This window comes from Pleurodeles waltl, chromosome 9 (assembly GCF_031143425.1).
Source record: "Pleurodeles waltl isolate 20211129_DDA chromosome 9, aPleWal1.hap1.20221129, whole genome shotgun sequence".
NCBI lineage: Eukaryota > Metazoa > Chordata > Amphibia > Caudata > Salamandridae > Pleurodeles > Pleurodeles waltl.
In genome coordinates, this window is record NC_090448.1 from 159122742 (window position 1) to 159147267 (window position 24526).

At 41.9% G+C, this 24526-nt stretch overlaps 1 protein-coding gene across 6 annotated transcripts in view; it reads left to right on the top strand.

Moving 5' to 3' along the window:
* Positions 1-24526, top strand: part of SLMAP (sarcolemma associated protein) — a 793819-nt gene that overhangs the window by 254539 nt on the left and 514754 nt on the right. For all 6 annotated transcript variants that reach the window (XM_069206475.1, XM_069206474.1, XM_069206478.1 and 3 more), the window contains exon 9: positions 13642-13779. In XM_069206475.1, the coding sequence (XP_069062576.1) occupies positions 13642-13779 (138 nt within the window). The remainder of the gene's footprint in view (positions 1-13641; positions 13780-24526) is intronic.

Here is a 24526-nt window from a genome sequence, read left to right on the forward strand (position 1 = left end):
TTGTCCAGATAGAGCGCAGCCGGATGCTCACTATTTCTTTGGAGTTCTTGCCACAAAACCTGACAGGTCATTTCTCTCATTTGTTTTTATTCTATTCCAAGTTTTCATGCAGGCTGCTTTTCTAGCTATTGTCTGGTTTATTAGCCCGAACTCCAAGTGTATCTCTGCTGGCGATTTATTTGGGGGTAGGCGAAATAGCTGTCTATATGTTCTTATTATACTTGTATTTAGACATAGTGCATCGCGCCCTGTAGTGCAACACTGCCATACGTTAAGCTAAGTGCCAGTTTGGCGGATATCACCCTTAATAATGGTAAGATGCTAGGGCCACTCAAGGTTCGTTTTAGGGTTGAGAGCGCTATGCGCAGTGTTAGACCTTTCCTTTTTAACTCCTCTCTATGTTGGGTAAAGCAGCGCCGTTCATCAAATCGTACTCCCAGGTATCGATAGGAATGAATTAGTTCTACCTGTTCTCCGTTCATGAACCATCTATATTTTTTATTTATCCTTCGGCTACATTCCATTACCTTGGTCTTTTCTAAGTTTACTGTCAGACCATTTTGCTTTGAGTAGTTTGTTAGCCTTCCCAGTAGTCTTCGAAGCCCGACCTGCATTGGGCTTATCAGAAAAACATTATCTGTATATAGCAGATTAGAGATAGTTATCTGGCATAGTCTCGGTGCATGTGAGTTTACTACTTTTAGTTCTTGTGATAAGTCTGCTAAGAACAGATTGAAAAGATAATGTGCCAGGACACAGCCTTGCTTTAGTCCTTGAAAGGTATCTATTTTTCTTGACAAGACCGACCCGTCCCATATCCGTATCCTCATCCAAGTATCAGTGTACAGGAGCTGTATAGCTTTGAGAAGACTGAATGGAATGCCCAGTGCTGTGAGCTTCCTCCATAGTAAATTTCGATTTACAGAGTCGAAGGCTGATTTGAAGTCAGCAAAGCTACACTGGCAACTTCTTTAGAGATTGTTTATCCATTAGCAAGGATAATGCTAGTATATAAGTTTCCGTTCCTACTCCTTGTGTGAATCCGGTTTGATTGAGTGGGACAATCTTTCTTTCCATTGCCCATTCTTGTAATTCACTTAGTAGTAGGCTAGCAAAATACTTTGCTTCTATATCTTGTAACGTAATTAATCGATAGTTTTCTGGTACGTCTGTTACCTTTCTTATAAACAGTGTTTATTATAGAGCCAAGAATCTGGTACTATCTGCTGTTGTAGCACACAGTTATAAACTGTGGCTAGTACTGGTATCCATAAATCTGTGTTTGACAAATACAAAGCTTGAGGCAGCCCATTTGGTCCTGGAGCACCATGCTTCCTGGAACTTAATACGGTTTCCCTTATTTGATTCTCCGGGAAGCTGTCTATAATGCTATCTTTGGTTTTTGTGCCCCCCTTCCTGATGTTTTCACTTATAGGCTTTTCCTTTGTAGGCCCAATTGCTGTTGGTTTAAATATTGCATTTAGAAATTGGACCCACGTCTGTTCTGCTATATTGGAATTAACTACTGGTCTTTGAGATCGATTTATTCCATTTTTCGGCTTTCCAGAACTGCCTTGCATTTTTTTGTTTTGACAAAAATAGCATTTTTGCCCAGAACTCATCGTTTCTTTCCCTTTTTTCTTCCCAGACCAGTCTTTGCAAACTCTTATTTACTTTACGGAAGATATGCTGTAAATCTCTATTTTGTGGGTCTTTCCTAATTTTCCTTTGCAGTTTATTCCTTTCTTTTCGTAACTTCTATACAGACATGGGTCTCCTCCACTAGTTTTCCTTGCAGGCCCTTATGGGGCTTCTTTGCAACTCCCTTCTCTATTATTCTGTTAAGGAAAATCCCCTGCTGTTTAACTGTATTGCCATGTCCACTTGCTATGGTTTCTTTTGCTAAAATTTCGGCTATCTGTTTTACTTAGGCATTCATTCCGCTAGACCATATTAGCCTTCTGTAGTTTATTGTAGTGTCTTCCCCCACCCATGTGGGTATCTGTTTGTGATACTGTATTTGTGTTGAAAGCACCCTTCTTTGTAGTCCATGATCACTACTTGATGTTTTTTTTTTTATACTAAAGGATTTTATCTTTCCCCAGAGATTTAGCGTTACTATTGTGTAGTCTATTATGGAGCAAGCAGTGGGTGAGAAATAGGTCCACTCCGGTGGGGTGTCTGATTGAAATTCCCCATTTAGGTTTCTCATACCTAGGGACTCCAAATCCTTGATTAAGGAGTTCGCCCTTTTGTCGCATGTTCTTCTCAAGTGGCCCCCGGTCCTTTTGGGGGAATTGACCATACAAAATCTTGCTGGCTTACTTGTTCTTCACGCTCTCGGATGTGCATCAAATCCATATTAAAGTCTCCCATTATTATTATGTCTGGCAAGTTTGGTTCCTGTAACACGCCCATTATAACCTCACGTAATTCATGAGCTAAGGTAGAATTTATTTTTTCATTTGGGGGAAAGTACACATTTATTATATATAAAGGAGTGTTCGTATCTTCTATCCAGTTATTTAGTTTTAGTACCAGAATATTATTATTTGCTAGGGGTACCTGGGTTGCGTCTATTCTGAGCGCTATTTCTATAAAAATTGCTAAGCCTCCTTTTGGTCTGCCCTGTTTTTTTTATTTTTGTTGCCGGTCTATAATGTCCTGCATACCATACTATATTGAAAGATTCAATTGCCCATGTTTCCTGAAGGCATATTATTTGACTTCCTTTTTAGCATCAAGGATAAATCTTTCTTCTGGGACTTGGTTTGGGCTCCGTTAATGTTCCATGAGCTAATGTCTAAAGCATCATGCCATCTATTTGCTTTATTATACCCATTAGGTCATGTCCTACACATTCCATGTATAGCCTAGGTTATCCAATCTGCGTTTACTATTATTGGTCTTTCCGTCTCCTCTATGCTGTATGATTCTTGTCTCTCCTCCGGCTTTTCCATCCTTCCTTTTGCGTCTCTAAGAACTGAATATAATTGACCTCCCCCGTTCTTGGTTTTTACTATGACTAACGGTTCTGGATACATGACTTTTGGGGGTAATGATAATTGTACTCCTCAGGCTGCAAAAATAGCTTTTTCTCTCATAATTGATTGAACCAGTTCGCTATTTTGAAAAGAAGCCTTACTGGCTTCCTGGACACTCCCCTCTGTAAGGTTCAGAAACTCAATTGACACTATATCATACGATGTTATATTTGTCAGTGTTGGGATTGCATGCAGAATATTTTTGTACATTACCCCTGTTCAAAATGTCATGTGCACCTCTAGACTTATATGTTGATGTAAAAATTAGTTTATCTGAAACTTTCAGGCTTTTTATGTCAGTGTTCCGGTCTTCCCTTTCCCATAAACTTCTCCCTGGGCCGTCTTTTCCGACTCCTATTTCCAGTTTCCTGATTCCTTCCTCTTCATAATCCGGTAGTCGGCACATCATGTCTTTTTCGATTACACTTTGTACTTTTGATGCATAATCAATTGTGCCCAAGAGTTGCATATTCCTGACCTTATTATTTCCCTCGCTGTTTGTCTGCTGATGTTGGTGGTCGATTCCTTTGTTCCCTGTGATTCCTATCCTCTTAGGAACTTCGATTTGCTGGTGACTGAGGGCTCAGTTCAGAGATTGTTATCCCCATCGCCTGAGGGAATTGTAATGAGAGACTGCTCTGTTTTCGTTGTATTCTTTGCAAGACTAGTTCCCCTAGTTGCTTTTACATCTACTATCTTTCCAATAATGTCCTCATTTTTTTTCTCGTGCCTTTGAAGGATTGGAAAGGATTTTATTTGTTCTCTTTTCTGTATTGCTGTTTCTGATGTCGTCTCACAAGTGTTTTCTGTTTTTTGCCTCACAATTAGGAGATGTAATTGTGCTGAACTTATTTGTTGCTTTCTTTTTTGCTTCATGCAATTTCTTTCTCTGTTTTTTTTGTTGTTCCCTATGCCGGTGCATCGTTTTTTTTCTTGCAGCTCGAGTACTGTGGGTTTCCCTGATTTCCTACTTCGTCATTATATTTATTAATCTCATTGAATATATTGTTCTGCTTAGTTCCTGTATTGAGATTCCCAGGGGAGTCATCTTTATCGACTCTTATTGTTTCATTGTCTTCCATTTTTATCTCATAATCTTTCCTCCTTGAATTATAACACGTATTCCATCCATTCTCTGTTTTTCCGTGCCCTGCAAGATTATTCTTTTTTATATTGTCTATAATAGTACTTAATACTTCAGGGATTTGTTTCAATTTATCCACTATTGGGGCACATGCACATTCTATATTTGTGAAAGTCTTTAATGGTGTGCAGCTTATCAAGAGAAGCATATTATTCAAATGGTGTTGTCCAAGGTTCTGTTCTTTTCTTAGAATGGCTATTTTTCTGCAGTGCTTACAAGTGATTTGGGACAGCTTACGGGGCATCACAGAACACCCTATTTGCCAAGTGGCCCACCTCAGAAGAGTCAAATACATCTTAGCTCTCATGTTTGAGAAGACCTACATTGTTCAATATCTCTTTGGTGACTATACTACTGTATGCCTTCCCTTGCCTCAAGCCTGGCAAGAGGAAGGTAGGTACTGCCATACATGTTAAAGATTTAAAGCGCAAGGAAATCACTGCCCTAGGATTCATGTCATGAGTATTCCAAGGCCCTGCCATAGACGAACACTACCACAGCAAACCGGACAAGGGTTTAAGAGATGTGCTCTTAATTCACTTAGGGTGTGCCTGTGCAGAGAGAGGTTTATGAACAGAACTAGGAGATACAAAGAGGAAATCGGTAGAGCACAAAATATGAGGCGGCAAATGAGAATTAAGCATTGAAGTCTTCTACGTGTTAATTCTGTTGGATTGAACATGTACAGATTGTGGCCTAAAAACATGAGATTGCTGAATGTACCACTTAAAATTAATTGACAAGAAAAACACTCTTTCCTTTTTCTTTATGACCTGGAGGGCACTATTGCACTCATTTGAACGCCTTAAATCATGTTCAATATTTTTTTTTGTTTTTTTTTTTTAGTTTATTATACTGAAAATGTGGCCCTTCTTTTTCGCCAGGCCCACTGATATCCAGGATTGCCTTGTTAGGGCGTGAGGCAGGGGGGGGGGGATTGTTAGGGATCAGATTGTAAGTGGGTTAGGTGGGCATCTTTTTTCAGACCTTTTCTCTTCCATCATGGCATTGCTGGCATTGACATTAGTCATTTTTAACATTCTGGCCAACGTGCTGAAGTATCTTCAGTGGTCTCCTAGTAGTGGAAGTAATCTAGCATGCAGAGAACCCATGTGTTACTTGGCCCTGAGCAGTGACCAGCAATCACAGTATGTAAACTCAATCCCAGTTTTTATACACTTTAGAGTTGCAGACGTCCCAGAATCGGCAATCTCAGATCAAAAGCAAGCCTGTTCATTGAATTCTCCTAAATAACGGTTTTCTTATTAGTGCTAGTTTCTTTCTCTGTGAACAGGCTGGATTCCATTCAGGGTAAATGGGCTATACTGCTTAATAGAAATAGGTTGGCATCTGGGTTCTCCCTAACACAGGTAGGAATTCAAGAATTTTTTTAAATCTCTTTTATAGAAAAAGCATGCTTCTGTACAAGACTGATGAGCATTAGAGGAAAATTACATGGTAAATTGCCAACAAGCTCCTCAGTTCACCTCTACTCCGAGAGCAGGGAAGGATTTTTTGGGGTTTTGCTCTTCATCTAGACAGTGAAGGTCCTGTTTAGCTTTTTGCCAATTCTCCTCAAACCAGGCTCTTTCCAGTAATTCAGTATTTCCGTAAATTTGGAGATTATCCTCAAAGCTCCGGTCTCGCCCAGGAAAATTTAGATTTTGGGTCTGCACCTGCAAGATCTGTTTCCTCTGCGTGGCATTCTCATGCATTGCATGCATGCATTGATCATTAAACATGAAAAATGGCCTTCTAATTACATTTCTTCAGTGATGAGAATTAGTGAGCTACAGACTTTCTTCCAAAAGGCTGTCTACAGTCGCCCATGAAGACACTGTTTCAGGGAGATTAATTTCCACTTTTATTCGTAAAGTTTTATTTAAACAAATCATGTTTATATTGTCTTTAAATTCTGTTTGACAAGAATGTCTTCCTTTCAGAACTTTACCTATGATGGACTTACCCTGGTATCAAAGCAGTCATTTCAACTAATGTGAGTCTTGATAATTTCGTGACGTAGAACATAGGAAGAGTTGACCCTCTTAAAAGAATTCAGTCATTCCCCCAGAGCTAAGGCAGCATATCTGCCTTACCACTGGTGATGTAAAAGCAGAAATGTGTTGGCTGGCTAGTAGGTCTGCAATAGATGCAGCTTGTTAGCAGTATGTATGAGATGCATTGTGCTGTACATATGCAGTTCAGGAAGGTCTGTGTAGTCTATTTGCTTGAAGCCTGGAATTATAGCCATCCAGTTTAAACAATATGTTGTGCTGTCATTATACATATCTACCAGAAGTATTGGAACTTGGCTGTGACAATAGGTGTCATGCTTGGGCAGGATTCTTTATGTAAGTGTCTGTGCTCGGGGGTTCTTCACAAAACATGTGACATCCTCTGTTGTAGAAGCTCTCTCTGGTCCTGCTTGTGGTGCTGATATTGGATTCACAATAAAGGTAATATGTTCTATTATATTTTTTGTGTGCAAATTATAGGTGTTTAGAATTGAAGAAGGTAATGTCCATTGCCTGCAACTTTGGTTCCCTGTACGTAATGTGTTGAGAATAAATAAGTAAATTTAAGTATCCTGACCAGTTCCTTACATACAGACAACTCAGGGTGACATTGCACAGACTATGGAATACGAATGATGAAGAACCATTACACAATCCGTAATACGTCACTGTTACTAATAAGCATGGGTTGACATTTAGTTACCTTAACTTATAAAAGGGTCAGAGAGTACACTAGGATTTAATTCTCTGCGCTGCGTGAGACTTGGGAGTCGTAGGTGGGCAGATCCTTTCATGACACTGAATGAGCTAAAGCACTAGAGTTCCCTTCAAAGGTCTCTTCAGCAGTGCTAGGTTCAAGAACATCCAATTAACCATACTACACAGGGAACTATCTTAAACCCACCAAGCACAACACTTCTCCAAGGCACACCTCGCCTGTCCTCGCTGTGTACAAACCCAAAGGCTCTTGCATATTGACCAAACTGTGAAAGATGCTCATTCCCAGCTGCTTAGGCGCACTCTGTTCCTCATCACCGCTCATACCGTTCATGTAAAATTCATCCATGATAGTCACCATAATGATAGATCCAGAAGGCTGTGCCTCCATAAGCTCTTAACTACCTATTAGCTGTGCTGATCATATGGCACTCTTTGATTGTATTTGCAGTTGTAGCCATATTTTTAACTTTGTTTCTGGCCCCCGTTTTTTTTTCCTTTACCATATCCCAAGTTTAATGGTTGTGGACATCTACTCTAATCATCTGATTTGAGTTGCCTCAGATATGTTACAAGAGTTGAAAACCAATATTTGAACATTTGTAAACACTAAAACCGCTGTGTTGATGCGGCTATAGTCTACACCATTTTGTATAGTCACAACATGAAGTACTGAACACTGATTCACCTATTGTCAACTTCTTTCTTTTTTCCTTCCCCAAAATGTAAATCCCCCCCCAAATATTTTTTTTTAAAGTACATTTAAGTATATTTGTCAAATTTACAAAGGTGACTTAATTCCAGAGCATGGAGAAGGATTGCATGACATTTTAGAGACTGTACACTAAAGGATTTATTAGAGAAGCTTATCCCTTTATTTCTCCAGTATTGAATCTTTAATAGCTTTACATTCTTGAATCATTCACCGTCCCACAGTATCTCTAGAAAGCAGTACAAAGCTAAACATAGTCTAGAAGGACTAGATGCATTAATTTTGATACCCTAATTGCATAATTTCTAAAGAACCAAACTTCTGCCAGTCAGGTCACAGCACCCTGTGACCTCAGACAGTACCTTACCTCAGAATTTCTACTGCACGTCCTGTGATGGGAGTGTCTCCTTAGCTCTGCTCACTCTACTTATATCGCCGCAATTTCTATATTCTCTATTGATTTAGTCTTCTAAAATGTCAATATTCTACCATCTGTTGACAAAATCTGACTTCAGAGAATGTCAGAACCTTCCAAAAAAGGCCTTTTCAGACTGTGTGGTACCTGTGGACATCAGAGTGACACTTGACGGTTACCCATAAATTAAAAGACTATAAAATCTGTTGTACCATGTCTTCCAGAACTTGGAAGAATCGGAAATGGAGGTTTTACTGTGGTTTTGAAAAATAACAACCAAATATACCCCAGCTCCAGGGGAAATAGTGAGGATTCATCAGAGTCCAGTAGGAAAGCACAGAGCCTGGAAAAATAGAGAATTCATCTGCCTCATGGAAAGAAGCAAGAGCCACCAAAAAAGGTTATGAAAAATATCCACCATGTCTTCAAGAGAACAAACACAATTTTTTGGAAATGCTCATATTTCCAAAAACAAAAGCTATCAAAATCAGAGCCTACAATACCTTCTTTAAAGGTGTCTTCCGAATTTAAGAAATCTTTCTCAGCACTGTCAACTGAAAAGTCCTCAATGAGCAGACCATCAGCAATGGAAAAAATGTATACAAAAATCTCTTCAAAGAAATCGATAACTGCAACAATGTCAACAGTCACTGCTACTACAACCAGTTCAACGAGCACAACTTTGCTCACATTTACAACCTCTTTATAGACGGCAAGACTAACGATTACAACAAAAGCAGGAAAAAATGGTTTTCAAAAAAGAAAAAAAAAACATTTCAGTGCCATTAATGCTAAAGCATACTTCACCCTCTAGGGTATCTCTGCTACCACTAAATCATCTACTAGATGAGGATGATTCTGATGATGATGGGCTCATTGACTCTGCATATAGTACATGGGAATTTCATATGAAATGCCAAGGAGAGGAGGGAGACAAAGAATATTTGGAGGAAGGATGTTACTCCTTTCAAGCAGAAACCTGCGGAATCAGACCCATACAATATATGGATCAATAACCTAATGCACACAAAGGGCAGTGTCAAGAAGAAATTATGTAGGTGACGGACGTTTTAGTAAAAGACTTAAAGATCATGGCAGTAGACTATTAGAAAAGGTTCCCAGAACCTTTGAAAACCATGTCGCCCAAACAACCATCATTGCCTTAACAGTCTTCTTGTGTGCAACTGCCTACCCCTTGAAAACAGCATAACCTTCTTTCTCGGGCATCTCTCAGACAAACACCAAGGCCCTAAATCATAATTCTTCCAATTAATGATATTTCAACTGATGAATGAAGAGAAAAGGATGATGTAAATGAAAGTCAGGATATGGCTTCAGAGTGGGATGACTGCTTAATTTCTTTCTCATCGCCAACATCTACACAACATATGGATGCACTTCATGATAATATGGGAAGATTTCATAACCTTCTAAAGAGAGCATTAAAACAGTTCAACCTTTGGATACCTACTAAGAAATCTGATTGTTTTTTATACAACTTCAAAGAATCCTCCTTTAAAACTGGCAAAGCAATTCTATTTGTGGATTTCATCCTGAAAAGAAGACATTAAAATAATGAAAAACCCAGCAACTGTGTCAGCTGTTCTATCTCGTTTGGTCACAAAATATAAATTACCTGAAAATCCAGCAGCTTGTAAAATTTGACCCCCCCCAAATCAGATTCAGTGATAACACGAGGTGCTCAGTGCTGCACAAAGAATCCATCCACTCCAATCTCTACTCCACCTCATAGAGAAGGAAGGCCCTCAGACATTATAGCGATTTTCAACTATGTTAACATCCACAGTCAATCGGTCAGTTGTTTAGCAATACCTAGTCATTATGTCAGGCAGGTGTGGTCGGATATAGGACCTTATATTTAAATTACTCAGACACATAATCCAGTCCAAAAAAGATCCTTCAAGAAGGGGAAAATAGTTCATCCATTGGATTCCGCAGTTGGCTAGAGCATCTGTTCTTTGGAGACAAAGCTGGTTGCAAGCCACTTCCTTTGTGCCTGAAGATCCAAGCAAAATCCTGGACATGCCGTATGATGGTAGGACTTTGTTTTGGAAACATGTGGATGATGCCTTGCAGACGATGAAGACAGACACCCGCATTGCTGGATCCTTAGGTATTCAACAACAAAGGTGACTGCCCTTTCAAGGAGCAAAAGGGAGAGTGCAATCATTTACAGAGGAGGATTATGATCTCATCAGTATCAACCATTTCAACCGCATGTTCCACCATAGTAAGCACAACAGCAAAATAGATGTCCTCCACCTGCAGCTTATTCAAGAAACACCCCAAAAAGAGAGCAACGGTGACGAAATAATGGCACGGGACACTTTTTATTTTTTTCTCCTCAAGATCAATTGAAGGTTGGATATCTTATTGTTTAACAGAGTGAAGGTGAATAACAACCAAGTTCTAGTTTCTTATGGTCACGCATTGGAATTCATCCAAAAACCTCCTCTTACTCCACCTCAAAAGAAGTTTCAACTTTATCACCGTCTTTGGCAATTTGGGTCTCTGACCATGCAAAGGAGCCAGCAATGAAGCCAGCGAAAATGTCCCCTTCTTATTAAAGAAAAACATCTGAAGAATGAAGACCCGTTTTGGATCTATAGAATCTAAACAAATATTTAAAAAGACAATAATTTCACATGGTCAGGCGTTAATACATTGTTCTGCTTCGCAATCACAAAGATTGTATGACAACATTAGACCTCCAAGGCGGCCTACTTCCATAATTGAATTCACCCATAGCACTTCAGATACTTGGGATTTGAAGTGGCGGGCAGCCATTACCAGTTTTACTATTCTTCCTATTGGATTAAAGTGGACCCCTTGCTTCTTTACTAAATGTCTTGCCTAAGCAGTTGCATATTTAAGATAGAAAAGCCATCGGGTCTTTCCAAATCTCAGAGACCGGTTGGTAAAAAGTTCCTTATGAAGCAGGAAAGAAAACAGCCAAAGCTTGCCTAAATCTTTTCAACAAATTCAGTCTAGTTCTCAACCCACAGAAATCTTAACTACTCCCATCAAGAAATGATAGCTTTTCTGGGTGCTACTCTTAATACTGTATAGAACAATGCTTACCCAACAATTGTGATAGGAACCAAGCAAATCGATCTGACAGAGACAGCACAGAATAGAAAGTCTGTTTCAGTATGCATCTTCAAATGCCACTTAGGAGTGGTGTTTTGAAACTCATTACTTCCATTTTGCTATCTTAGAGTGAGACCCTTTCAGGAAGATCTAGACAAGCGGAGATTTCAAGCAGAGTGCTTTTTTGATGATGTAATACAGATTTCTCAAAAAATGAAAACAGCTTGTCCATTGTGTATTCAATAGAAAAATATTTTATCAATTTTGACTTTTCTGCCTCAGATTCCATTCTTTGTAATCATAATAGAGGCTTCCCTACTAGGATGGTGAGTGCACCTACAAGATCTGAAGCCTGCAAGTTTTTCTTTCATGAATAATAGGATCTTCAGTGCTAGTACACTCAGACTATACAAAAACAGTGCATTGCATCATTAACTAACGCAGCACAAGTACTCAAGCATTACCGCACGAGGCTCAAAAAATTTGGGCATTGACGTTCAAAAACCAAATAAACCTCAAACCAGAACATGTTCTGGTACAATCACTGTACTAGCAGGCACATTGAGCAGAATGAGTAACATTTGTCAAGAATAGGAAATGAACCAAGAAGTTCAGGACTGCATATTTGCTTAGTAGGGCAAACCAAACCTAAGCTTATTTGCTGAAACTCAGAATCTGAAATTGCTAGTTTTATGCATGCTAGCATCCACAACCAAGGGTATGTAGGAATGTGTTTTTGAAGCATGGCCAGGTCTCTGCTAATGCTTAACACCCGCCCCCCCTCTCCCAAACACCAAAGTGCCTGTCAGCCCAAAGATTCTCAGAAAGATTGAGAGAACCATCTTGCTTAATTCTAAAAGCTCCAGAATGGTCCATACAGTATTAGTTCACTGAGCTACTTCTCCTTTCAGAGAAGCATCACAACCAATTACATCCAAATCCCCAACTGTTGACAGCCCATCACAAGCACGAACTTAATCTGGACCTCAAATCCTTACACTTGTCTTCTTGACTCTTGAATACACTGTGTTCTCTTATTTGAACATTCCAATTAATTATAAGGAACTTTTAGCCAAAGCCAGAGCATAACTTGCAACCCGAAAATAACCAGTTGAAATGGAAATGTTGTTGTGTAGGCTGCCAGGAAACATGTCGCGCAATCGGGTCTTTCTCGCATTTATGCTTCAGACGTTTTTACTGATATACCATTTGGTCTAACAAAATCATCAATGAGTTCGTCAAAATACTTTTTAGAGTCTACCCTCAAATAAAAGACCTTCTTCATCCTTGACAATTTAATACAGTCCTTTCACAGTTAATGTAAAGTCCATTCGAACCCATTCACAAGGCAGAATTTTTTTTTCTTCCAAGAAGCTGGCATTAATGATAGCCCTAACATCAGCAAAGAAACAAAGGGATATACAAGCCTTCACCACTAAGGAGCCATATATGCTATTGAGGGATGATCAAGTAATTTTGAGAGCAAATCCCAGATTAATTCCTAAAGTTCCATCCAGATGTCATGTAAAAAACCAGTTGTTTTGAATATAGTTTTTTAAAACCCGAAACATGTAGCTGAGAAGGCCTTTACAAAGAAGAGTAAAAGAAAACTCCACTATAAGTTTCTCCTTCACTAGTTTTGTTTGCTGGTGTGTTTCTGCAGAGCAGCAGCATGAAACATTAGACACACATCTATGCAGCACTGCTGCTCAGATTCAACAGTACAGAATGACATATTAGTGGTATAAGCAGCATTATCTCATTTATTTCAATTAAGTGCGCTATTACTTAGCATACCCACCATCCACAGTTATTTCAATTATATTCAGAAGTTTGACGGCTTCCTGTTCTGATACAAGCATGTGAATCTATGAAAGATCCAAAACTGCTGAAGGAAAAAATTACTTGCCTGCAACTATAGTCCCCCATTATTGGTACGTTTCAAAGATTCACATGCGACCCACTGTCCTTTTCTGACATTCACCTTGATTTATGACATTGTCACTTTACACTAGTGACGAAAAATCTGAGGTATGGTGCTTTTGAGGGGAGAGGTCAATCACCACTGTGCTGTGGCCTGAAGGGCTGAAGATTGATTATTTTGAAGCGATGAGAGGAGGGTACTCAAAGTAATGTTTCTAACCCTTCTGGGCTATGTATACCATTGTACTGCTTTCTAGATAGACTGTGGGACTTCCACTTCGAAGGGGAAAGATTGAAGCATTTGAATCTATGGAAGATGGTAATACTGCAGAACTACAATTACAGGTAAGTAACATCTTTTGATACTGCATTTTGCTTACTGAGGGATTCAACTTTTAGGACATGGGAAATTCATCTATTGAAGTCTTGCATACGTAAGCTTAAAATTTCGATTGGTATGTCTACATAACACGTTCTTTTGCCCAGTGATCGAAGTGCGTATGTAACTTAATAGCATGTTTTGAAACATACCTGACTTTTCTGCTAACATTTGTTTTTAGAGAAGTCTAAGTAACACAGAAGATGAATGCACACACCTAAAAGAAATGAACGAACGGACACAAGAGGAACTGAGAGAGCTGGCCAACAAGTATAATGGCGCTGTAAATGAAATTAAAGACCTCTCTGACAAGTTAAAGGTAAGTCAGGTCTTGCTCAGGATAATTGTGCAACAGGGATACCAGATACTATTTTGACATTCATCAACATTCTTCAGTAATTCTGCTTTTAATTTCTGAGTAAATGTGCTGCTCACCAAACTGACGACACATTGATTTGGTGATTTATTGTGAAAAAAGGGAGATATTAGCAGATTACAAAAAATGATTACTTGAGTGATGCATTGTCCATTATCAAGCAAAATGGTAGAATAAATAGTGATGATATTGTTCTATGAGTCATTCCAAAGCCTTTCATATATTTGTTAATGATAAATTCAGACAGGTTATCTCAGTTGAAGAAAGCTACAAATAGGCATACATGGATATATCATTTATGTGCATTAATAAACAGTGTATCTGAACCCTGTATGCGACCTGACAGAGTCCACCTTAACATCAAAACCAAAAGTGGGTTGTTCAACCAGTAGTGTGTAATTGAACTGTGGATTGCAAACAGTAATCTTTGAGATTTTTGAAAAAGTGGCAAATCATTAAAAAGAGTTAAGTCTTTCTGAGAATGACTTGGACTGTCATGGAAGATTTCATTAGGGTGATTGTAAAGAATCTATTTCTGTGTAGACCTTTTTCAGAGCTGTATGATCTCAGTGCATTATTAGACAGTTTTAGGTGAACTAGGATGTTAGGTTGAATTACCTTCCCTTAGTGGTCATTATCCACTCGTTTCCTTCTAACGGTGAAAGCACTTGGTCATAAATTGAGGCAAATTGGGCAACCAATTGTTGAGGTCATTGAGGTCATCCTTAGGGCGTGGGGGATAGTCTGGTCCTTAATGTGTTTCTATAAACAGATGTAGTGGTTGAAATCCCATCTCTGTAGAAATTGTGCCCTGTGTAATGAATGAGAGTGATACAAGGAAGGGTCCTCCTCGTAATTAATCATCTTTGCGATGGAATTTTCTCAGATGCTCATTAAAAGTAATGCATGCATGAGGTCCTGGAGCAAAGTTTTTCTAAATATTTTTTTTCCAATCTACCCAGTGAATTAAAAACAACCTCAGAAGACAGCATTTACTGTCTTTTTCCAGACACCCAAAATACAATTAAAAAGGACACATTTGGCTGAAAACACCACTTATCGAAAGCAGTTTTATTAACATAAAAGAATAGGCAGGCAATTGAGCTAAATAAAAAGTAATATGACATAGTGCAAATTGATTCTGTTCCTCTATAAACTTTGGAAGGATGCAATATCTCATTTTGTCCATTAAGGTGTTAGTAAAGCAGCTCACCATTCATACTCTATTAAATAAATGCCCACCGTTTGGAGGAAAAATGGCAGCAAATTATGAGCACAGCATATGTGTTTATTCTCCTGACACCCACTCCGTCAAAGAGGTTGGCATTTGTCCGGCGTTGTACCAGTGACTGAGTGGCAAGGAATATGTCCGCCTCAGTGCTAAGGAAGGGGAAATTAGACGTAGGTCATCTTTGGCAGATACTGCATTGTGCTTACTGAGGGGTTCCACTTTTAGGACATTCATCTATTGAAGTCTTGCATAAAATATTTCGATTGGTATGTCTAAATAACATGTTCTTTTGCCCAGTGATCTAAGTGCTTATGTAACTTAATAGCATGTTTTGAAACATACCTGACACTTCAGCTAACATTTGTTTTTAGAGAAGTCTAAGTAACACAGAAGATGACTGCACACACCTAAAAGAAATGAACAAACGGACACAAGAGGAACTGAGAGAGCTGGCCAACTTTAGCCTTTGATGGGAAAGGTCACTGATCTACTCTCTCTTCCTCTTATGATGCCACTTAAAGCAATTTGCAGTCCCCGTCACTCCTGATCGATGGTTAGGTGATCAACCTTGAGCCACCTCAGATAGGTGTTCAACATTGAAACATTTGACATCAAGGTATACCTGTCCTTCAAACTCTGGAGAATCAGAGCCAGCGAGGCATGGGAATGGGCCATCTGGTGGGGTGTAGACAAGGTAGAGGGGGCCTTTCAAATGAAATGAGAATTAACATGAACAAAACAGACATATACCCCTAACCCAACATCTGCCCAAATTGTTGCAACATGGATGCAGCGACATTAGGCAGCAGAGAGATCAAAGAGACACCAACAAAAGATAGACATGGATCCCAACACTACAGGTACAGACTGTTAATAAGATTAAAGTAGAAAAAAAGTGTTACTAGACAAAGAAGTGGAAAACAGAGTTGTACCATAAATGATAAACTTATAAGATGATAAAATACAAAGTTAATCTTGGTGCGAAAAAGACTTTTATATTCTTTACGTATCCTTTGAGTAAATATATTTTGGTGTAGCTTTCACTGATAATCTAAACCTTTAGGTATAGGCACCAGTTTCAACTGCATCTAAAGTTTAAGGTGCAGCACACATGGCTGACAAGGCAAAGTTCCCTAAAGTCCCAAAATACATGAAAGGTCATTGATTTACATCCTCGGACCACAGCAGAATGTTCTAGCACTTCAACATTTAAACTTATTCCCATGTCAAAAAGCGCAGCATACACCAAGACACACCAAGACCACTTGAAACGTGAAGTAAGTTGGTAACTTATATAAAAGACATCTTTTTTATATGCACTTCAAGAGAAGGTGGTTGTTTTCGTCTTCCTGTAGGAAATGCATTTTACCAAAGAGGAGGGGGAGATAATAAAGAAATGTTGGCGAGACCGGTTATATCACACATGCTACTTCTCCCATTCCAGGGGCGCATTAATCTGAGTATGTCAGGGAAATCCCATTTGGGATGATAATAGAAGGTAAACTAGGTACAGAATCAAAATGACTGATGAATCTGTAAGCCCCAGACTCTGCACAGAGCTTCTAAATGGCAGTACTAGTACAGGGCAGAAATTTCTAATAATATGGGGAGATGATTTCAGATGTTTTAGTTTCAGACTTGGGCAGATCATTACCAGGAGTTACTGCAAGTCAAACGATAATAAAACTCATTAAGTGGCTCCAACTTTGGGAACCAACAGATGTATATATAGTATGGTGCAACACACATTCAAGTGAAAAAGACTACTCATTATTGCATATACACTCCATGCATTCTATAGGAGGTATGTTCTTATCTAATGCACAACCACAGGGAGAGTTAATAGCCATTTCATTTTTAAGCAAAACATCAGACCATAACTCCCTCTTAAGGACCCTGCGAGGTTGCTGACACACAACATGCATGGCATTGTGGTGCTTACAACCCATGCCCATCTTGGACATAGGCTACAGGAAAACTTGTTGAAATGTGTAAAGATAATACTTTGCTGAAAAAGCTATTATTAGCAAGTAGTATGCTGATGGAGTTGGAGTGAGCTTGAGAAGGACACATGTATGAATTTCACGTGTTAAAAGTGGGACTGGATAGAGAAATCTCAAATCTGGTAGACAATACGATGACCTTAGAAACAACTGCAGATGTCCACAGAAGCGAGATGCACTTAACCCACACTTGAAATAAATATGCAAACTTATTAGATCGATTCAGACTACAACATTTAAAAAGAACACTTAGTAAAAAGTCACAGTGTAATTGACAAAACAGGAAGACGTCTAGCTTGGCTAGTCAAAATTGGGAAGACACACGGACCAATAATGGCAGTACAAAAACCTGAAGGTACCGTAGCTTGCATACAACTGATATTATGTCCTTCCAGATTATTATGAAAACCAATGTAGGCATGATACAGGGATCTGGTTGAGTCACAAAAGGAATACGTAAAGCACAAGGTTGAAGAAACTGACAGCTGAGCAAATCATGTAACTGGTAGTGCTCCTCTCATTGGGTGAAATCCAAATCACAATAAATGACCTGGCTAAGGGCAACACATTGGCAAACAAAGGTTTACTGACACAATTATGTTTTATCTATCAATATATAATAGAACCATGCTTGTTAGAAATGTGTCAGGCAGCCAAAGAGGAACAGTCACTGCGACTCACTGCCAAAGAAGCAATCATCGTATCACTTGTAAACCCACAAAAGTATCTGGTGGTAGTGGCTCTATTTCGTCCAATATCTGTTTTGCATCTTGATTGTTGAATTTTAAGTAAAATTTAGTCATCCAGATTAAACCACGTACTAATCAAAATGGACACATCCAGATCAACCAGGATTTGTACCAGGCTGAAAAACATCGGCAAAAACTCAGCAGTTGGTTCATGTGTTAGATATTCCAGTGCTGAAGGTGCCACAGCCAGTGGTGGCTGTGCTAGACATGGAAAAATCCTTCATTAATATTGACTGGGCATTTTTGGTGGCTGCGCTAGACATGGAAAAAGCCTTCATTAATAATGACTGGGGATTTTTGCTTGTAGTACTTTATGGAGTGGGCATTTGTGATTAAATAAAAATTTGGATAAAGTTAAACAGCTTGCATCCAACAGCCCATGTCTGTAGTGGCAAGGTCATATCTCAATTCCAGGACAGTATAAAAATGGACTATACAGGGGAACCCACTTGCTGTTGCAGTTCGTTCTGTTTATAGAACCAGTGATCCATGATTAGAGAGAGAAGCAACTGAGAGGATTTCTGCTATACAGACCCTCTCATGTAATTATGTTGGCAATGTACTATTTGTAGGAAAGTACCTTCTTTCTAGCATGATTACCCCCACTTTTTGCCTGATGTCCGTATGTTTAGACTGTAGTTCTTTAGGATCCTGCTAACCAGGACCCCAGTGTCTATGCTCTCTCTCTCTCTCTAAATTTGGTTGCTGGTACACTTTTTACACCCACAATTGGCATACTGTTGCACCTATGTAAGTCCCTAGTTTATTGAACTTGAGTATCAGGGCATTGGTAAACTAGGAGACCTCCATGGGCTAAAGCAGATATTATGCCATCCATGGGAGCCCATGCAGACTGTGTCTTGCAGCCTGCCATTGCAACCTGCGTGAAATGGTGCATGCATCTTTCATTCATGATGCATGTCCCTGAGTGTAAGAGCACCTTTGTACCCCTACAAACACCAGACTCCATTCCCTGGGCTTTGTAAGTACGAGGAAGCCATCTTAAGGTATGTAAGGGAACACTGGTCAACATGAGGGGTCCAAATACACAATGGCTTCTCGAAACCTAAGCATGTTTGGTATCAAACATATTGGAATTATGCAGCTACACAGATTCCAGTGCGAGTTGCATGATCCACGGTACTCTGAGAGTTCCTTAGAGGAACCCACAGTTCTGCCTGTGCAACCTTACAGGGTCTGGCTGCCAGCCCACGCTTCTGCCCACCCCAGACACTGTTCTTCCCTCCTGCTGGTGAGCCTGGCTCAGGCAGAGGAAGGCACACTAAGGATTTCCTGCAAGGGAGGGGTGTGACCACCTTCCCCCTGTGTATTGGGTACCTACAGGATGGGGTGGGGTGGCCTCTGAGCACCACCAGAATGCTTTGAAGGACACATTTGGTACACTCCTTGCATAATCCAGTTTGCACCAGTTCAGGAACCCCAGGTTCCTGCTCCAGTATGAAACTACACAAAGGACAGGGGAGTGACCACCCCCCTGCCCAGCTCCTCCCCTAGGGAGGTGCACAGAGCTCCGCCAGGTGGCCAGTTGAGTATGCAATCTTGGAAACAAGATGGGTAGAGGCCCCTCGGATCATCTGACTGGTTATGCCATGTAGCTAACGTTCCTGATCCCCTCTGATTGTTGGATCACCCTAGCGAGTGTCAGCCCCCTTTTAGGGTTACTTAAGGGCTCCCCAATGGGTGGGTCCTCAGATTCGTCAAGCAGGACTCTACAAGGACCTCTCTGCAAGACATCTTCTGCTCCTGGCCCCTAGAACCGCTGCAGGTCTGCTTTGGAACCGAAACAAGTCTCCTCCTGGTGGGAAGGCTCCCATTGTTTCTCCAGATCCTCCAAGAATTCTGCAACGTTACACACTGTGCATCCTCCAGGGTTACAGTGACTCTGTTTGCACCTGGAAACACCAAGGAATCTACCTTCGAGTGAAGGAGTTTCCCCCTGCATCCTCAGGCATCTCAGGACAAAGTTGGATGTTTGGTGGGCCCTGCTGTCCCATGGACATAAAAAGGCTCTCCATCCAAGGTGGTGGGTCTGTGGCCTCCTCTGTTTACTGACCAACTTGGGAGACATTGGGCCCCTGCTCCTGCCACTGGACTGGAGCCCCTGTGCACCACAACAGTTTCTCTTGCCAAGGTTTGTTGACACTCCTGCATTCCAGCACCTGTTGAAAGACCTCGTGTAGGCGATTCCTAGTATCTTCTGCAGCTCCCGGCCCCCTCAGCTGCACTTCTTCTTTCACTTACCCGCAGGAACTTCACCTCTAGGAGAGTGGGTTTAGGAAAGTGACCCCTTTTGGCATGGTTAACACCACCCCCCCTACACACACCCCCACCCACAAACACCCACAACCCGCCCCCACACACACAACCACCCCCTACACCTTACAGCCCTAAGGAAGGGTACACTATACCACAGTTGAGGGCATAGTAGCATGAGCAATATGCCCCTACAGTCTATTCTTAGACATTGTAAGTGCAGTGTGGCCATATTGAGTACATGGGCTGGGAGTTTGTCATTACAAACTCCACAGCTCGATGATGACTTAACTGAAGTCTGGGAATTTTGGTGTCCGACTTCCCAGCACGATAAACCCACACTGATGCCAGTGTTGGATTTATTGAAAGATGCCCCTAGAAGGCGTCCTGCCACTCCTAGATCAGTTTCTGACCACATGGGATGAGAGCCTTTGTGCTCTCTGCGGCCAGGAACAAAGCCTGCACTGGGTGGAGGTGCTTCACACCTCCTCCCTGCAGGAACTGTAACACCTGGCAGTGAGCCTCAAGGGCTCAGGCCTCTTGTTGCAGAGGCCCGGGGCACTCCAGCTAGTGGAGATGCCTGCCCCCTGGACAAAGCCCCGCTTTTGGCATCCAGTCCAGTGGGAAGGTTTCAAGAATGCATCACATTCAAGTATCAAATGCACTTTGTTTGGAATTCACAGATAAAACAGGCAAGCAATCAGTCAGGTGTAGAGTGGACAGGACTCATGGATACGGGTGGCTCTGGGGTCCTTCTTGGAGGCTTCCTTTGTGGACAGGGCTGCTGTCCACAGGAGATCTTGGTCCTCTAGGATGCATGAAGTCCTCTTGAGGCTTATAAGAGGATGCGTCACCTTTTTGTAGCAGGGCTTCAGAAGATGGAGACAGGCCTGTAGCGCTGGTGCCAAGTCAGTTGGTGTCTTTATTCTTCTCTGCTGGGGGTCAGCTTACCAGTCTTCTTCTTGAGGTTGCCAGGAATCTGATGAGCTAGGTTCGGGGGAGCCCTTAAATCCTTGACTTAGGGGTTTTACAGTGGTCAGAGGGCATTAGCCAGTGGCTACTGTCCCTGAGGGTGATTACACCCTTCTGGTGTCTACTCTCTTTGGGGAGGGAGACACGACCTAACCCTATTGGTCCCTGAACTCCAAACCAAGATGTAGGATTTTTGAAGGAGGGGCTCACGTCAGCTTTGGACACCTTAGGGGTGGTCTCAGCTGAAGTGGTCACCCCTCCCTAATTTTCCCACTGGAGTTGCTGCCAAAAGTGGATCTTTGTCCGGGGGTGGGCATTTCCACTAGATGGGAGTGCCCTAGGGCACAGTAACAAGAGGCCTGCGCCTTTGAGGCTCACCACCAGTTGTTGCAGTTCCTGCAGGGGACAGGTGTGTAGCACCTCCACCCAGTGCAGGCTTGGTTTCTGGCCTCTGAGAGCACAAAGGCATGTGGTCAGAAATTTGCCTGGAAGTAGCAGGCTGGCACAGACGGTCAGTCCTGCACTAGAAGTTTGGCTAACATACAGGGGTCATGTGCAAGATGCCCTCTGGGTGCATTTTTCGATAAACCCAACACCGGCATCAGTGTGGGTTTATTGTGCTGAGAAGTTTGATACTAAACTTCCCAGACGTCATTTAAGTCATCATGGAGCTGTGGAATTTGTAATGACAAACTCCCAGACCATATACTCAGTATGGACACACTGCACTCACAATGTCTAAGAATGGACTTGGACACTGTAGGGGCATATTGCTCATGCAACTATGCCCTCATCTGTGGTATAGTACATCCTGCTTTAGGGCTGGAAGGTCTGCTAGAGGGGTGAGTTACCTATGCCACCTGCAGTGGTTTGTGGACCGGACACCCTGAGAGGGGTGCCATGTCGACTTTGTCCCTCCCCCCCCCCCCCCCCCCCCCCCCCCCCCCAGCTCCTTGACCCCGCAGCTGGACTTCTTTTTTTACCAACCTGCATGAACCTCTCCTCTAGGAGGGTGGCCATTGCCACCTGTACCACCTGGGCACCTCCAAGGGTGCTGGATTCTGTCCCCTTCTTTTTCAGGTCTTCTACATCTGAATCCATCTCTGGGTTCCACCTGCTTGGTCCAGGGGTCGCAACAGCATCTGGACAATCAGAGGCTTCCATTAACTTCAGTGAGGGTTTCAGACATCCTTTCACCCCGTCAGTACTCGTGTCTTCTAGGTATCCTTGGGTGGGGACACTCTCCAGCCTCCCTCCTGCCTGTTGGTTTCCTTGGGGTCCATTGGGAAGGGTCCAGAAAAACACAAACTCCAACTACTACTTCCCTGTGTCAGTCTGTGGGGCGGCTGGGTAGGTAACTACTCTGCACCTGGCCGCTGGGAGCACTTACCCTACTTATCTCTGATGAATTCATCTACCCCCCACCCGTAGCTAACCACCACACTTCCCTTGGTTAGGTTTACTATTTCGCATTCCACTTACTTAGTATATGGTTGGTCTCCCCCCCACCCCCCAAAATAGGGCCCTATATATTTTATGCTATTTCTGTTTGCCATTTTGTGCATATATTGTGTGTAGGTATCTCCAAAGGGAGATATACCAATGCTAGTCTAGTAGTTATTGCTGTAATAAAGAATTATTCACTTTTGTAACACTTGTGTGGTCCTTTCCTGCGAGTGGATAACTGTCTGACTACTGTTACATTGCAAGTGCTTTACATTGCTCCTTGATAGGTTTTAGCTGCTCGCCTCAGCTACCCATGGAGAGCTTTTGCTATCTGGACACTATTCACTGTAACTAAGGGTTGCCTGGGCTCAGTATAGGTTGGCACACCATAGATGTACACCATAAACTGAGCCAGCCTCCTATACTATTTTATCTCAGAAATGCTAGGGCAGACTTGAGGCCAATAGTGAAACAACTAGAATGGTTAAGCTGCATATCTGGTCTAAAAGTAAACAATCTTATCCATCCTTGATGAGGCCGCAGACCCAGTAAGAAATGCTACAACTCCCTGAGTTGCTAAAGAGATATGGGGACTTCACTCTTTTCAATGCCTGGGAATCCAGGTGTATCCATTGAGACCTAGAGATCGTAGAGGGAAATATATATCTGTCCATACTATTTTGTAAATACTTATCATTGTCCAGATTGTGAAGATTGTCATTCTAAAAATTGATATCCGATAGAGACTTCTAAGTTAAGGAATATGCAGCTTTCCCCCTCTGCAGCCGGCATTGGTGGTGGTGTCGCCGGATATGATGTCTCTGGTCATACATAAGCAGCACCCCAGTGCGCTGATGTCAGTTCTCTTCTTTCTGCACCAGCCTGCGTACAGATCTGGAGAAGAACGTCCCTCAATTGCTTTTTGACTGGATTTTCAACTTTTTGTCAAAGTTTTTTTGAACTATTCTGGTGCGTCGAGGATGTCCAAGAAGACCGGCTTCAAGCTGTGTGACTCCTTCCAACGCATGAGTACTTTGACGAATCCACACCTGGTGTGTTTGTGCTGGTTGGAGTGTGACCACAACCCGAAGTTGTGCTTTGATTGCTGGGCCATGTATCTGAAGGCTTTGAGGGAGTGGTCTCTAAAGCTGCTCGCGGCTGGGCACCCGGCTCCTCCTCGCTTCCCGTCTCAGTTGAGAGGAAGGTCCCAATACCACTTGCAGAGCCACCATCAGAACTCCTCTTCGTCCCATTCTAAATCTTCTGGACATTCGGGTAAGAAGAAGTCAAAGAATCACAGGCGCTCTTCACTGGGGGTGAATGTTTGACAATGTTCAGCATTCCGTCCATCACTTGTTGTTTTTGCTCTTCAACTTCACACCATCGGTTGGACAACACAGGACAAAAGAGCAGCCTTGCTCTAAGCCTTCTTGTACTGAGCCTACTTCTGGGTCGGCTCTGCACCTCCCTAACTTTCTGTGAGTTGCCCAACTGAAATAGTTTATGAGGTCATGTGCCTCTTTTTTGGTGCAGGGCAGTCCTGTTGGAAAACCTTTGTGCCCCACGGGGTTGGCAGGGGCCCCTTAGGGTTCCATGGGGGTGGCTTCAGCTTAGGCTCTAAGGGGCACCCAAGGTTCCGCTTCCGGGTCCAAACTGGCGTTGGTCGTACCTCGACCTTCGGGGGTCCTCTAATGAGCCCCCGGAGTGCATGGCATCATACAACCAATACTGGCAACAGAATTGGGGTATGATTCAGACATGTTTGATACCAAACATGCCCAGGTTCGGAGTTAGCATTATGTAGCTGGACACAGGAAGTGACCTGTGTCCAGGACACGGGTAAAATGGCTTCCTCGCACTTATGAAGTCAAGTGCAGTGGAACTGGAGTTCGTAGGGGCACATCTGTCCATGCAGAGGTGCCCTCAAACACACAGGGACTTGCACCCTACCCTCTGGGGTAGGAGGGACTACTATAGGGGTGACTTACAATGACCTGGTGCAGTGACATGTAGTG